The sequence below is a fragment of the Lineus longissimus genome, chromosome 7 (assembly GCF_910592395.1).
Source record: "Lineus longissimus chromosome 7, tnLinLong1.2, whole genome shotgun sequence".
Lineage (NCBI taxonomy): Eukaryota > Metazoa > Nemertea > Pilidiophora > Heteronemertea > Lineidae > Lineus > Lineus longissimus.
The window spans coordinates 20,598,954-20,614,345 of NC_088314.1; the positions used below are offsets into that span (position 1 = coordinate 20,598,954).

The 15,392-nt window shown below is 43.5% G+C and overlaps 1 protein-coding gene across 4 annotated transcripts in view; it reads right to left on the reverse strand.

Annotated features, from left to right (window-relative positions):
- LOC135491710 (serine/threonine-protein kinase WNK1-like) overlaps positions 1-15,392 on the reverse strand; it is a 59,589-nt gene that overhangs the window by 9,412 nt on the left and 34,785 nt on the right. Inside the window, exons 10-15 of one of the 4 annotated variants that reach the window (XM_064777746.1) lie at positions 13,015-13,542; positions 9,016-9,539; positions 8,493-8,700; positions 8,093-8,302; positions 6,024-7,571; positions 5,082-5,366 (exon numbers count right to left, since the gene is read on the reverse strand). In XM_064777746.1, coding sequence (XP_064633816.1) covers positions 5,082-5,366; positions 6,024-7,571; positions 8,093-8,302; positions 8,493-8,700; positions 9,016-9,539; positions 13,015-13,542 — 3,303 coding nt within the window. Of the gene's footprint in view, positions 1-5,081; positions 7,572-8,092; positions 8,303-8,492; positions 8,701-9,015; positions 9,540-13,014; positions 13,543-15,392 lie in introns of all 4 variants that reach the window. The other 3 variants (XM_064777748.1, XM_064777744.1, XM_064777745.1) reach the window with 3 other exon arrangements.

The window sequence follows — 15,392 nt, forward strand, 5'->3', positions numbered from 1 at the left end:
CTTCATTTCTGCGATGTATCACAGCTCAATATCTAGTTTTTTTGAGAATCAACAATTTGCCTCAACCACAACCGACCTCTATACCCTGCGGCATGTCCACACACTGAAACAGAACTTCATGGCACAATCTGACTGACAACGTCCTTCGTGAGAGGGCCGAATCATAACTAACAGCATCAGAGATATATTCGTCTTGTCAATCTCCGTACAGAATGTCCGTCCTGGCATATAACGCCTATGTCCAATCAGAGCGTTGATGTGTCACATGACAGCTCAAGCAACAAGACGTCCCCCGCCATTGCCTGTCGATGGAACAACAGCATCGTTTTCCGTACCATCGAAAAGCTCCATTGAGATTGTCGTCTGCTGCAGATTATTGAGAGTTTGAGAGAAGTTTGGTGCAGAAGGTTGAAGAGCGGGTGACAGTGGGTGAACCTTGTTTATAGTCAGCACTTTGTTTAAGTCTGCTTTAGCACTTTGTTTACATCTGCTTTAGTACTTTGTTTACATCTGCTTTAGTACTTTGTTTACGTCTGCTTTAGTACTTTGTTTACGTCTGCTTCAGTACTTTGTTTACGTCTGCTTCAGTACTTTGTTTACGTCTGCTTTAGCACTTTGTTTACATCTGCTTTAGCACTTTGTTTACATCTGCTTTAGTACTTTGTTTACATCTCGTGCTTCACAAAGAACACATAAATCATTGTTCTAGTTCCACAGTTGCGTGGCATGATACGTCAATTGCCATGAACTTGTGATTTGAAGTCAGTAGCTTTCCACAGCTCTTCCAATAGTTACACATATAGTGGATCATAGAAATTTCTTCCAAAATATCACCAAGTAGTCAGGCCTGTTCCTTTTAGAAGCACTTTATGAAAGGTTTTCTGTGTGGCTCTGCTTTCTCTGAATGTTTTGGAAGGCGATAGCGTAGAGAGGTGGGAAATGGACCATCGGTGGGTAAGGAATGGACCATCACAACATCACCTAACATGCACATCTCAAACTATTACCACAACACCACCTTGGTTATAGTACGACCACAGCTGTGCTCCACGAAAAATTACCAGGGGCTCAATAGCGGTTTTAATTCGTACCAGCATTGTCACCTCAAGATCATGGGTTCAATTCCCAGTTGTACCACTTCTTCATGTCATGTGAAACTCATCAGATACCACAGGTTCATATCATCAACTGTTTCAACACTCTAACATTCTGTGCTGCTTGTAAGGGGGAAAGCCATCTGAACCACCCATTAATCAATGCCTTGGTTTTCATGATAACAAAGGGAGATTGCACTGAAATGGACAATGCTGTCTGGGTTTGATCCAACCCTCTAGTTCAATGATGTTTTGTTTCTCTGTTCAACAATCAGACTTTACTCTCATCACCCTATCACTTAGGCATGTCAGTCAATGGCCGTTCAAAAATGATCCGCTGCTAAAAGCTGAAGCGTGATTTGTTGGAATGCTGTCCAGCACTGCTCAAATCAAAGCCCAGAGTGAAAAAATAGGGAAAACGTCGAAAAAAAACAAGACTGACAAATACATGGAGTTGAGCTATTCCATTTCTAACCTCCAAGTATGGTTTCCTAAGGTCACAGGGCCAGTTTAGATACCAACAAATGGATGTATCATGTCGCTGACAATTTGGAGTTTTGGAAAGATGTGTTTCCTTGAATTATACGAGTTTCAAAATTTCATCCCACTAATTTAAACCATGTGACCTAACGAAACGCATCCTAGCCATATCTGCTCAGTTCTTTAGCACTAGCCTCATGGATCACCAAAGGAAACCTCGGCTTTAGGCTAAAGAACTGAGCATTTCTCAAAGACGTACAGACAACATAGAGGCCTGAAGACATCTTGACCATAGAAACCGTTACCTAAGAGACAAAATATGGAACTCTTGATGCGCAGAGGACCATAAAGATAGCATGTGATAATATTTTGAAGCAGTTGTTAAGGGCATTCCTAACCGCAATACGAAAGGGATGCATTTGATTTTGATAAAAGTAACACAAGTCCAGGGTTTCAAACATTCTGTATTCAGAACACAAGCAGCATTAGTATCGGGGCAGCCCCAGAAAAGGAAAAGCTCAAAATCTGGCCAAAAATATGTCTCGTACAGCATAGTTTAGTTCCATCCTGACATGTCAATTTTCCATCCGGACATGTCAATTTCAAATATAGCATATTTCGCGGAAAAAAGTTTGACGCCTGCAAAACATGAGCCAGTTCCATCTTTGACAACTGATGCATTGAATCGTCAAGAATTCACATGAAGCAGAAATCTAACTGGTACTGTGGAAAGAATTATTTGTACGCCTCTTTTCCCAGTCAAACGGCAAACTACTCTGGGGTAAAATGTGCCTCGTTGAGGGCAGGAAGCATTCAAAGATGTCTTCAGTCGACGTACATCTCATCACAACATGCAGGGAAACATCCATAAAAATGTCTAAAATGCGTTAAAAAAATAAGACAAAAGTGAATTTGAACCCTCATCCCATCCCACTTGCTCATGAACTTTTGAAGAAAAATCCCCTTGAATAACTTTTGTTGTTCGTTTCCAGAATCAGTGAAACGCTACATATCTGCTGACCCCAAAAATCTCAGGTGTCCACAGTGTCAAACAACACCGCGCTTGTATGACCAGTGTCCAACACAAGTGTTACAAATCCTGAACACCAACAAAAGGTCATAGGCAATGACCCAAGTTAACCATGGTGATGAAGTAGATCTGCATGAAGTTGAATGTTGAGCCCTCTACTTCTGCGGCCCTGTTCTTACAAAATATAGGCTCAGCCTAGGTCCAAGTCCTCTGCAGGAAAGGTCCAGTTCAAGTTCTAGAACGGACAGAGCCCAGTCCAAATCTAGCAGAATATAGGCCAAGCCTAAGTGTCCACCCGATAGGACGGTTTGGAATGTGGCATAGCCCCACCAGCGGACCTAAGGAGAAACAGCCAGCAGACCAAGCAATTGAGAATTTCCATAAAAGTGAAGAAACACAAGACCAAATAAACCCGAGCAAATATAACAAAGGAAAGCCGCAAAAAGATCAACAGAAAATGAATCCTATGAAACGATGGAACTCAAAATGAGCTGGCAAACAAGGATTAGTAGAATGAATGAACACTTTCATTAGAGAATGACCTATCAAGAGCTTAGGAGAAGAGCTTCAATGGTTTTAAACACAAGTATAAAACATACACTCTTAATCTTCTCTTTCCCAACTAAGTCAACAATATCTTTTCAGCATGAAATACTTCGACAACTTAATTATTCTCGCAGCCCACAAAAGATTTTGCTCACCAGTATTAACAGAACCTCCCCCGGATTTCCAAATTGCATTAAAGCTGACCAGCATCTAAAGATTCATTCTGCAGTAAAACTTGAAGCTGAATGATTGCAAGATCCTTGGCCCATGTCTAAGACAACCCAAGTAAACAGTTTTGTCTACATACGTGGCTTCATTATACATCTAAAAACAACAATAGTGTTCTCAGTTGGTAGACGCTGCCCTCGCCCAAGTAATAACTCTCCTCCGACTCTTAATAGGTTCATTCACATGCTGTTGTTTTAAATAAAGTGGTTCATAACCATAGTGCGGCAACAGTTGGTGTCAAAACAAGGCCAGGTGCAGTGAAAACAAGGCGTTTCAGAGGCTATTCACATCCACGAAAAACTCCGATGCAAAATATGTCCAAATCATAATAGGTAGCGAAATCATCCATGCGCAACCTAAACCTTGGTGACCGTCATTATTATTCCCATTAAGATCACATAGGATGGTATCATAAATTGAAATTAACAGACTTCTAAAATTTGATAAAATCCTAGTTGGTTGGATGGAGAAAAGCATTCGATGTGTTCAACAAAGTTTCATTATTTGCACTCAAAACAAATTTTGGAATAAAATGCACTCGAATGAAATACTGATAATGCTCGATGATTTCTAATCGAAAACAACGAAACCAATTAATTTGGGTGAATTTTAAAAGAGCGCAATTTAGGCAGCAGAAATAAATCAAATTTATACCGAATCTCTGCACACATTCGCTGGATATTTCAACGAGAAGCATTGTTGAAATATTTCAGGAAAGCACATCTGGGAATGACTAAAATAATAAACTGTACTGAGCTCTACTTGCCCAAGACTCGGCAATTTAGTTTCTACAGTACTAGGTAAGCCTTTATACAGCAGCTTAAGTCAATTGCTCTCACGTGACATTAGTTAATTCCTTATAGGTCTAATTGGTTTAAGACTCTTACTATGTGAAAGCCTATGTCTAAAAGCTTGGCCCTGTTTTACCTATGGCCTTGCAAAGTCGGGCCATGCTGGTGAACTGACTAGGAGCACTGATGGTGTATGGACTTAGTATGAATGCTACGCATGGAAGTTTACTGAACACCTAAATGAGATGGATTGATGATGAGAAAGCTAGGTACTTTGCTTGCGTAATGATTGCTGCATGCATACTGCAGTAATCTAGGGAGTGAAAGACCTCTTACCAATGTCGCATGCACTGAGTCATCGCAGGATGGGGAACTCTCAATTGCAGCATGCATTAGTTCAGAAATCGGACTCACACTACTCTCGTGAATCGTGCTGCGTGGAAGTGGATCAGAGGGTCGTCGGATTGACATGTCCTGGGCGTGGACCAGTGGAGAAGGGTTCTGAATAAATCCTCGATAGTTCGGCGCTTCACTCTCATGGGAAGGTTTCAGTTTGAGTTGAGTGTCCAGGTGAATATCAGTTACACACGAGTCATGTTTATGAGGTGCTAAGACAGTGTCACATGGTTCACACACAGTTTGACAGACACATGGATTGGATTCATCATACACGAAATTAGAGTTAGTCGGATGCATGGCAGTATCTCTCAAAGGACTGCCAGGGGGTGGCTGGGTTTCGGGGTTACCTTTAGTGCTTTTGCCGCCTAAGAGAGCTTTGAGAGCCACTTCTAACATGACAGGTTCTGTCCTACGGCGATTTACAAAGCGTTGTTTAGAAGCTATGTCAGCGGGGATGAACTTTGTGAAGTGTATAGAGTCTAGAGTAGCGTTAGAGTGGACAAAGGTCTGTACCTGGTTTGTCCCACTAGAGGTATCAGTCGACGGTTCACATCCGGGCGGCCCCAGATTGTCTGGTACCGTGGTTGCATCCAAGCACACGGATTCAGGTAGAGTAGACAGAGCTGTGGCAGCAGAGGGAGATGATATCGCCAAGAGAGATGTTGTCATTGGTACGGATGATGATAACGGTGAGGGTACACCGACAGCCTCGAACGACTCCACTTGACCACTTTGCATGCAGGACAGACCTACTTGGCTGAGTCCAGGACCAACTGCTACAGAGTGCCTGTGCATGTGCTGTCGGTTAGGGTGGGAGAGATCAGGATGAGAGGTCATTTTGGGAGCATCGGTTGCACCAACGGTTTTCGTCTCATATGTTAGACCGATCGCTTCAGATAGATGTGGTACATTAGCCAAAACATGCTCGTGTGGTGTTTGTAACACCTTGGCAAGCTGTGCATGAAGATTGATGGCAGGTACAGACCCGCGCCGAAGTTTGCCAGTCATAGAGGTTGGGAGGAGATGCTGGAGGTGTGGAGGGACAATGACAGGGGGGGTGGGGGTATCGTGCAGGGAGGAAGTGGAAGGGAGACCGGACGTTGTGGGAGGAGGGATAGAGCCAGGTGCACCAGAGGACAGAGGTGGAGAAGATGGCGCAGCAGGGACTGGGGAGGAACCCTCAGTCGATGCACTGGTCATGCTTGGTTCATTTTGGCCACTCGCAACCCCTGAAGCATTGAGAGCGATGGTGAATCCACCCCTTTCATTCAAGTATGATGTTGGTGAGCCCTCATTTATGTCCTGGTCAGTATATCTTACACCCTGTGAAATTTCATCGATGATCGGTGTAATCAGGAATCTACCCTCTTCGACTCTTTGGACCTCACTGAGATGAAGTTCTCCTGCTACAGTTGAATCATATTCACACAGGACAATATTACTCATGGCACTTACATCAGTTAGGAGCTGATTCGAACTGGTAGACGTGGGCAAGGGTACAGGCTTGAAACCAGCTGGCAGAGCGCTCGATGTGACGACTTGTAATGGCCCACCAGCCACTGACTGTACTAAGAACTGCTGAGGCTGGTTAGGTGTGGGCGTCAGAAGCGGTGGATGTGGTGTCTGAAGCTCATGCCCGCTGTGTCCGCTGGAAGATGTAGGCATGGAGCCAGGTTGCTTTCTGTTAGTGTGCAGCTTCTCTATAAGCGCCTGTTCGAGGTTAGCCAAATCAGGTGGACGCTTGATCTCCTTGGGTTTCAAAGGTGTAGGTGCTGTGACAGACGAGTTATCAGATTGTGTGTTGGTTGTCTGGGGTTTGGTCCCAGTGGTTGCAACTGTCTGTTGAGCTGGAATGTGTTGAGGTGACTGTTGACCGTGAATGCTCGGTGTGTTAACAGGCGGCCCAGCCTCTGATGTGGTGGCTTCGAATTTCCTCTGGGAGCTTGGTGAAAGGGGCACTCCTTGACTCGGTGGTTGGCTTGGCAGTGGAAGCTGTTGCTGGGATTGGCTTGGAGTGATGGAAGAAGAAGCAGGCGGTTGTGTAGAGCCCTCAAGCTGATTCAACGTTGATCCCGGCACAGCTGTGGCAATGGTTGTCTGAGTACTCGGCACAGAACTTGCACTGATCGTCGTAGTGGCCTGGGCCGGGACTTGTGAACCAGCTGGTATCCCCGACTGTTGCACTGGCTGTTGGCTTGGAGGCTGGACTTGGTTTGTATTTGGCATCTGTGCATTCATCATCTGGGCTTGAATCTGTGCCGAAGTGAGTGACGTTGGCTGGGATGATGGCGGCCCAGGCATTCCAGCACCCTGACCAGGCATCGACGGCATGAACTGACCCGGTGAGATGAGCGGAATTCCTGACGGATACCACGCCTGGACATACTGTCCATACTGATTCTGGAATATCACCGGGAAGCCTTGCATTTGATTCTGCATGAGATTCTGCTGACTCGGCTGTGCCACAGTTCCGCCTGGTGCTGTTGATTGATGCATCGCCATCCCATCAGCAACACTCAAAGTTGGGGTGGAAACCTTAACAACATCTGAAGCAGGCGTCTGCGTCCCGCTGACATTCTGAGAATAAGATTCGCCCCGCAATTCCACAACCGCCGGTACAGTCTTCCGCTGTGATTCGAGCTGGCTCAGTTTCTGTCTCACACTCTCCATTTGTACACTTGTCACAGGATCCTCGAATGTCATATTAGGACTCGACGTCGACCGATGATACCCGATATTCTGTGCTTTGGTCATCTGCTTGGCACTACCATCAGGATACGGGAGTGAGTGAGTTGATGATACCACAGTTTCTGCATGTTGAATGGACGGCGATCCTGGATCAGGTTGCGGAGCAGACGACTCTGTGACGGGGGTGACAATGAATTTCTTATGTCTGCCCTCAGCTTTAACAACGGTCGATTCTGACGGCTGGACAGGTGATGGTGGCATGCTCTCATCCTTCTCCACAGGTGCCGAGTCTAACTGACCATCGAAGCTCAGTTTCTGAAAAGAGAGGGTCATCAAGTCAAAGCAAAGACGCAAAATAAACCACAGATTTTCCATGCAGAATCATAAGAGTGCAAATTGATGAGTGATTATGATACTCAACAGAAAACAAGCAAAAGCAATAAATTATAAGTATCAGGGCCAAAGAATCAATGATGCCTGGTGGAAGTATGATGATGACAAATATAAGACTTAAAATGTGGTCAAGTAGAACTTAACAGAAGGAAGAAACAGTTTTCAAGAAGATGTTCTGATGAACAAAAGGATTTTGAGACCAGCATTTTCAATATGTAACCTGTCAGACAGGATTAATTGGAAGGAGCGGGTAAACTGTTGCATTGGGTCAATCGAATTGAGCACTTGAGGGCCGACCCTAAGAGCTGCCCCGCAATCTTATAGGCTCCTGTATCCAGCCCCAATAGTCAGTTGTCATATTTCACCTCAGATATAACAGCTCAGCTCCAAGGTGGAGCAGCCCCGAAACGGACAACATCAAGAATGAGAAGACTACACTGTACCTTCTTGCTCTCGTACTCCTGTTGTTCTCCTTTGATATTGATGTCCCCCTCGGTCTTGCGACGCGTCGTTGGACTACTCTGTGGTGACTCTGCAGCCTTGAGCTCCGTGCCGATGGACGCCTCGGGATTCTCTTTCACCAGGCCAATCATATTCTTCACTTGACCAAGAAACATGTCAACGTGTTGAAGTCGCAGCAAATCCTCATTCACCTAGGTGGGAGGACATACATTAGTATTAGAAAGCAGTTTCAAACGTGTCCTCAATGCTCATTCTGCCATTGAGCGATCATTAGCCAAGATTCCTTAATCAAACCGTGATTCTAACTCTTACTCAAGACTTCACACTAATATGAGGCCAGGGACAAGCTACAACTTGAGGGCAACTCTGAATTCCACTCACCAGATTATCTGCAATATCCTGCGGCTGATCATCTTCAAGATTGAACTGGAACGTGACGGTCTTGTCCGTCTCCATCCGACACTCAACCATTTGTTCCCCTTCGTCAGTTTGGACACTTAGCACCGTAAGATGTGGCAGGTCAGACTTGTGATGCTTCTTCCTCTTCACCTTCTTCTTCTTCACTTTCTCCACCGTAGTTCCTTCATCACTGAAGAGAGACATTCAAAACTTTCTCAACATTGAACAGAGAAAAAGAAAATTTCCATTTAATCAAAGTGTTTAACACTGAATACACTGTAAATTGTATATTGTAGGTTGTGTGCCTTTCAAGTCTATGCAGGATGGCCTTAAGTTCACGGACAGACAGATGTTCATCCACCTGAATCCAGCCAGAAGTAGACACCAAGGCACACTCACTCAGCACTTTATCTGCAGCAACCAAGAAAGGCCCTATGCAACACTGACTATCCTTCTTCCATGACCTTTTTCATTCAACAGAAGCAGCTAGAGGACCATCATTTACCTGTCACGCGTAATCTGTGTTTCACCATCAGCAGTCGTCGTCTGTCCTGCAAGCCCTGTTGAAGACTGATGCCCCTGTGGTTGGGCTGGTGCCTGCTGCTGTGTCTGCTGAGGCTGCTGAACCTGCCCAGATTGCAGCTGAGACTGTTGGATCTGGATCTGCTGCTGAGCCTGGGCCTGCTGTTGCATGTGCTGAGCTTGGACCTGCTGATGCAGTTGTTGGGCCTGTTGCTGCAACTGCTGTTGGGCATGGGCTTGCATCTGCTGCTGCAGGTGCATTTGTTGTTGGGCCTGCTGTTGCAACTGTTGTTGGGTCTGCGGTTGCATTTGCTGTTGTGCCTGTTGCTGCATCTGCTGTTGCATCTGCTGTTGAACCTGTTGCTGGGCTTGCTGTTGCATTTGCTGGGACATCTGTGGTTGTGGCTGCTGAGGCTGTTGTTGAGAGGATGTCTGCGGCATCATCTGTTGAATTTGATATGGCACCGGTTGCTGACCATACTGCTGTTGGTTGTCGACTTGGCCATGCTAGAAAGCACAAAAAGATGATTCATAAACAATCTGGCGAGAAATGAAACACTAACTATATCATGAAAGCTTTGCCATTTCAAATAAGAACTTGGCAAAAAACCTCAACCCACTCCTTATTCTTTCACAATACTGCAGAACCAACCAATTTGATTGAATTCCTCTCTGTCAGCTGATTGTCTATGAAAACAAGAAAGCATACAATTGAGAAGCAGTTTGTCATTTCTCCACCAAACATCGCCACAAGCTGCCTAGTAACTGTACTCTTCGTAACACACTACTGAAACCCATCTATTCAGGAACAGGCACAGAGAAAATTGTCAAAGAAACTGTCCCCTCCCCACTGTGGTCAACATAAGACATTGAAAAACCTTGAATGAAATTTGGTGTCCTGAAGAGAAAGGTTTTCTGCTTGCACGGGTTAAACTATATGTACAGATCGTGACTGGTTATACAGTGTCATTGCTTATTCTAAAACACCTTCGTTGCAATGTTTCATTTTTAGAAATGATATGTATCAGCCTCTTTTTGACCACAGAGGTTTTGGTGAGACAACCAGAACCTCTTGGTTGGTATAAAATGTTTTGAAAGCAGACGCTCAGTGGATTATACCTAACACACCAATAAACAAAGAATTATTTTTGAGAAGATTTTAGACAATCATTATATACAAGATTTCAAAACTTTATTTCAAAATTATCTGGGACCAAGAAGAAAACAGTTAGAAAGAGGAAACGTTAATAATCTAAGCCAAAACTTCACAAGGGGAATCTTTCAATATGAAACTCATGCAAAAACTAGGAAAAAATTAGAACAATTCGACTCTTTTGAGACAAAATCAAAGTTAGGCTGGACGTTGGAACCTACTGATCAATTTGGAAACGGAGAAAATATTGGGAATAAACGTGGTATTCAGTGGGCCATTTCTTGGGAAACATCCAGTTGGTCTTTCAAGGAGGGCAGCCTGTTTGTCCTCCCCTAGGTGAACATTCAGTTCGGCCTTCGTAAGGAAAGCATTCAACTGAGCTTTCATTAGGAAACCATGCATCTCCAAACAAGAGAAGTGAATCAAATTTTTGTCAGATTTCAGAGAAATTTTTAACAAAAATACACTTGTAGCCTTATTTTCAGACTCCAGTCAGCAATAAAATGAGGCTTAAGTGTATCTGACACGATTCACTCCTTCATTGCCTCAGGTAGAGGTTCTCATAGTGCATTAGCCTTATACATTCTGGTACCATGCATTAGTAGGCTACCTGGATGAGTCATGTTGCCACCTGGCAGCGATTCCCTGTCTATAAAAGTCGCGATTTAGACCGCACATATTTTCAGCTATGAAGTCCAGGAAGAGTTATTTCTGCCAGAGGAGACCCTCAGAAATAACTCAACTCAAGTAAACCACTGAAGAATATAATTAAGACAATGCTGCATGCCCAATGTCACTTCCGTTGCCAATTGAGCATGCCCAATGTCACTTCCGTTGCCAATTGAGCGTGCCCAATGTCACTTCCGTTGCCAATTGAGCGTGCTCAATGTCACATCCGTTGCCAATTGAGCATGCCCAATGTCACTTCCGTTGCCAATTGAGCGTGCCCAATGTCACTTCCGTTGCCAATTGAGCGTGCCCAATGTCACTTCCGTTGCCAATTGAGCGTGCTCAATGTCACTTCCGTTGCCATCTGAGCGTGCTCAATGTCACATCCGTTGCCATCTGAGCGTGCCCAATGTCACTTCCGTTGCCATCTGAGCATGCCCAATGCTGGAGAACTTGTCTGGAAATTAGCACCACCAGCACCCACCAGAGGCCACCCATTGCCAAGAGAGAATTCCACCAAAAAACTTCTTTTTTACAATTTTTTCAAACCACAGAAGAAATGACTCACTCCAAACAGCCCATAGACATTGAGTTTTTGCATTTTGTGAATAATACCATATTGATTTGTGAAACTGTGAAAACGTGAATCGAAAAAAATTTCATGAAAAAAATCAAGAAATTTCATAGTCCAAAATATAAAATAGTGAACATTTTATAAAAATTGAGAAAAAAAATTATAAATTTTATCAGTCTTTTTTAAGAAAGGTTCGGAAAAAACGCAAAACTTTATTGGAGAAAAAATGGTGCAAACAGCTTATCTCACAAAACTACAGGAAGGCCCGACTCAAATATTTACACCAAGTGTCACTGTTGACAACTTAAGCTGTGAAGTGTAGATTTAAGGTTTTCACGCACAGTTAGCCAAGCAGACGACAAAAGCAATCTAAAGGAGGAACTGCTTTGTCCACGGTTCAAGTCAGATTCTCTTCAAGTTGGCTTCATTTCCTTCACATCAACACATAACTGTGTCCTCTCATGTTATGGTGAACATGAATCGCTTACAATAGTTTGAAAACTTCATGTACATTTTACATAATGTGAAACTAACAGCAAAATCTACCTGTCTTAGAAAACGATTGACACAAATGTCCAGATAAGATAATATCGCTAACGGACAATTTGACAAGCAACATAAACAGGGAAAACATAGCCAAAATGTTCATTCCAAGATTCACTTAAAATTCCTCAATGCCACTGATTTGTGACATCGGTAGGACAATTACGGTTCCAAGGTGAATCAAGAAAGTATTTTGGAGCTGACAGAGCAGAAACAGTTCTAACCACTGCAAGGGTCATTACATCAGAAGTCTTAAATGGACAACAGAAAGTTAAAGGACCAACTGGGACCAATTGTATTCCACAAAAGAATTAGGCCCTGAGTCATTGCAGACTTAATATTTCCTTCATCATAACACAAATCTCAGTTATAAAGAACTCAACAAACAGGACACAATGCAGTATAATTAGTCAAACCACAACAAAGTTATCACGAAACGCAAAAACATTAGACTACACAGAAATCAGCCAAACTCTAATCCATTGTCATATCCACCAAGAACACTCAAGTGGGAGGTCGACAATCCCTATTTATCATGCAAGCAGTCTTAACATGCCAAGTTCCCACCGTGTAAAGTTTTTCATTCCATTTCACAGAATGTCTCCAGGACGAACTTAAGCATGCCACAGGCTGGCGCAGACATCACAATTGCAAAACTTATTTCAACTCAGAAAGTTACCGTTCCAAAGCCAGATCATTTGGTTAGGCCACGGTACCTCAAATACTGGTCAGACCATTCAAGGCAATGAACACATCAAAATGCCTGACTTCGTGGAGTCATTATTTTGACTGTTTCTTCCAATTTCAAATCTCCCCCCAAAAGGTCCAAAGAACTTTTTTACTTGAATACCCCTATGCCCCTTCTGAAAGTGTTCCAGGCTGGTGGGACCTGGACGGACCCTCCCAAAAGAACATTCACGTGGTGAGAGGATATTGTACAGACATTGTCGAGTGTAAGAAACAAGTCATGCAAACATAGCATTAGAGACAAGCAAGGCAAAGTGTGGGAAACAGGATAGAGCAAACCATGCATTACAACGGACCTGAGGAGCAAGTATAGGTGGCGTGGCCGTCCCCGGAAGTGGTTGAGACACAGCAGGGTGGAAGGTGCCGACCGCGTGGATCTGGCCCGTCGGTGCCTGGTTTATACTCGTTGGGATCGGCGACATGCAGACCGTGGATGCGTGGCCAGTAGTGGGGTCGACAGGTTGAAGAGTAGAGAAAGACTGTGACGGTGACATCTGCCCCATGACCATGTCAGACAAGTGGATTCCATAGACAGGCACTGGTTTGTATAAGACAGTTGCTGGATGGCTCGTCCCCGCGTTAGGTGTCTGAGGCCGTGAGCTGACCAATGGTAGGACGGTCTGCGTGGCTATAGGTACCTGCGGTTGACTGGCGACCGGAGCAGCTTGCACGACCGGTGAGAATGTACTCTGCGATCCTGGCACAAAGACTGGTGGTGACATGGGCTGGCTCGGCATCTGCGGGGTACTTCTCAGATCACTACTCATGCCCGCATGGAACGGGACTGCTGATTGATTGTACAGTGCCTGCATGGGTCCTCCAACCTGGGGGTTAGTAAATAGTCACAGCTTAGCCTAGAAACTAATGTGAACTCATCTAGCCCTGGATTCTGGTGGACATGCATCAATTACCAAGTATTTTCAACAGGTAAGCTTGAACATTTTTAAATACTCAGGTACACAACACAAGGACCCAACCAAGAAACAATACGGCTCCACACCATACTTGGGATATCACATCTAACAAGTAAGAAATTAACACTTTTTCTTTCCCCTTTTACCCCGAACTTTAATTGGGCCAAAGTCGGTAAAAGACAGTTCTTTCCCACATGGTTTGCAACACTGAACATTGACACCCTCCACCAAGTTCATTAGCAATGACAGAATATAATTCGCGCAATTTTTGACATGCTAAAATAATTTCTAACTGACAGTAGCAGCACCTATGATTTGTTAGTTTGATACTATGTGAGGCTGTGCTATGCTATGGAATGGTCAAAATTGGCCAAATTTCACAGACTGGGTGACAGCAAACACCGAAAGGGACCATTGGCAAGTTTACGATATCCAACATGTCAGAACAGATCTTGATATTTCAAACAGATCATTTCCAAATATTTAACCACCGAGTAGAATTCCAAAGTTTGCACTAAAATTTCTGTAGTAATAATACAGCAGTCATAAAAATTCACTCCCCAAATAAAAACGGACATAAATTGCCTACATTTTCATGACACCGAAGTTATGAGAACATAACTTTGAAGACATACTGTGTCGATGAGCTTAAGCCAGCTGAAGTGAGATTGTTACAAACAGGCGTACTACAGGTAAACTAAGCCTTTCGTAGAGGCACCATCAACTGGCTCAAACATGTCGACACAGCATATGAAGACATGGAGTGGAAAACCCTCAAATAACAACATTACAACTATAAACAGGACAGATAAACAGGAGGTTTAACTAGACCACTGAATGTAATATAATGTTTACAACGATTCATCTTCTGGCAAGACTAAATGTACCAGATGTTTTATGTAATAAATGAACCAATTTTGATGATAATGTATTCATCATGTATTTGATGATAGATGTTATTTGAATGAGAACTGCGTCAAGTCAGTGATGATTTGTTATGTCATGCTGTGGAATACTCTGGTTAATTATTGACAGTGGGGAATCGAGGAAATGGTAATGACCTTTATTCTTATGATGATGATGATATGAGGCAATTAGAAGTCGATTCCAGCGCAAGAATGACACCATCTCTTACGTATTATACACAGGCAGCATGTAATAATGTCTCGATGATATTGTCAGCTGAGTTTAGGGTAATTAGGGGTCACGGCTAAGGCTAAGGAAGTTGAGGGTTATTCAATGAAATCTAACATCGAGAAACTTAAGATTGATTGAGATGTCTGAATCATCTACACCATCACCATTACAAAGCTCTGTCATCAGACTACCCCCCATCTACTCAAGTGACCAACAGCAGCCCTTAAGTCACTAATACAGCAATAACCATAATGTACTGACTGAAGTAGTCGATCTCAGAGCTCTAGAGCTTCCAATAATCAAAATCTCTTCATCATCTTCAGTTAGTTCCAAGGTTAATTCTAGTATAATTCAGGTAAATGTTGACAAGGTTAACTTGTTATTTCCCACTTTAATCAGAAATCTTCCACCAAGTTCACACACTGGAGAGCATATGATTTCGACAGAATTAGTAAAATAAGTTCTCCTACCACCAATGATTTTACTCTCAGGGCAAACACGTCACTGTGAGTTTAATAAGACGGGTGAAAGATAGTCAAGTTCCCTACTGCCAGTGTCAAGGTATCAACGGAGAGGTCATATTCGTAATTTGTAATTTGAACTCACTTGATTCGCGTTCAAAA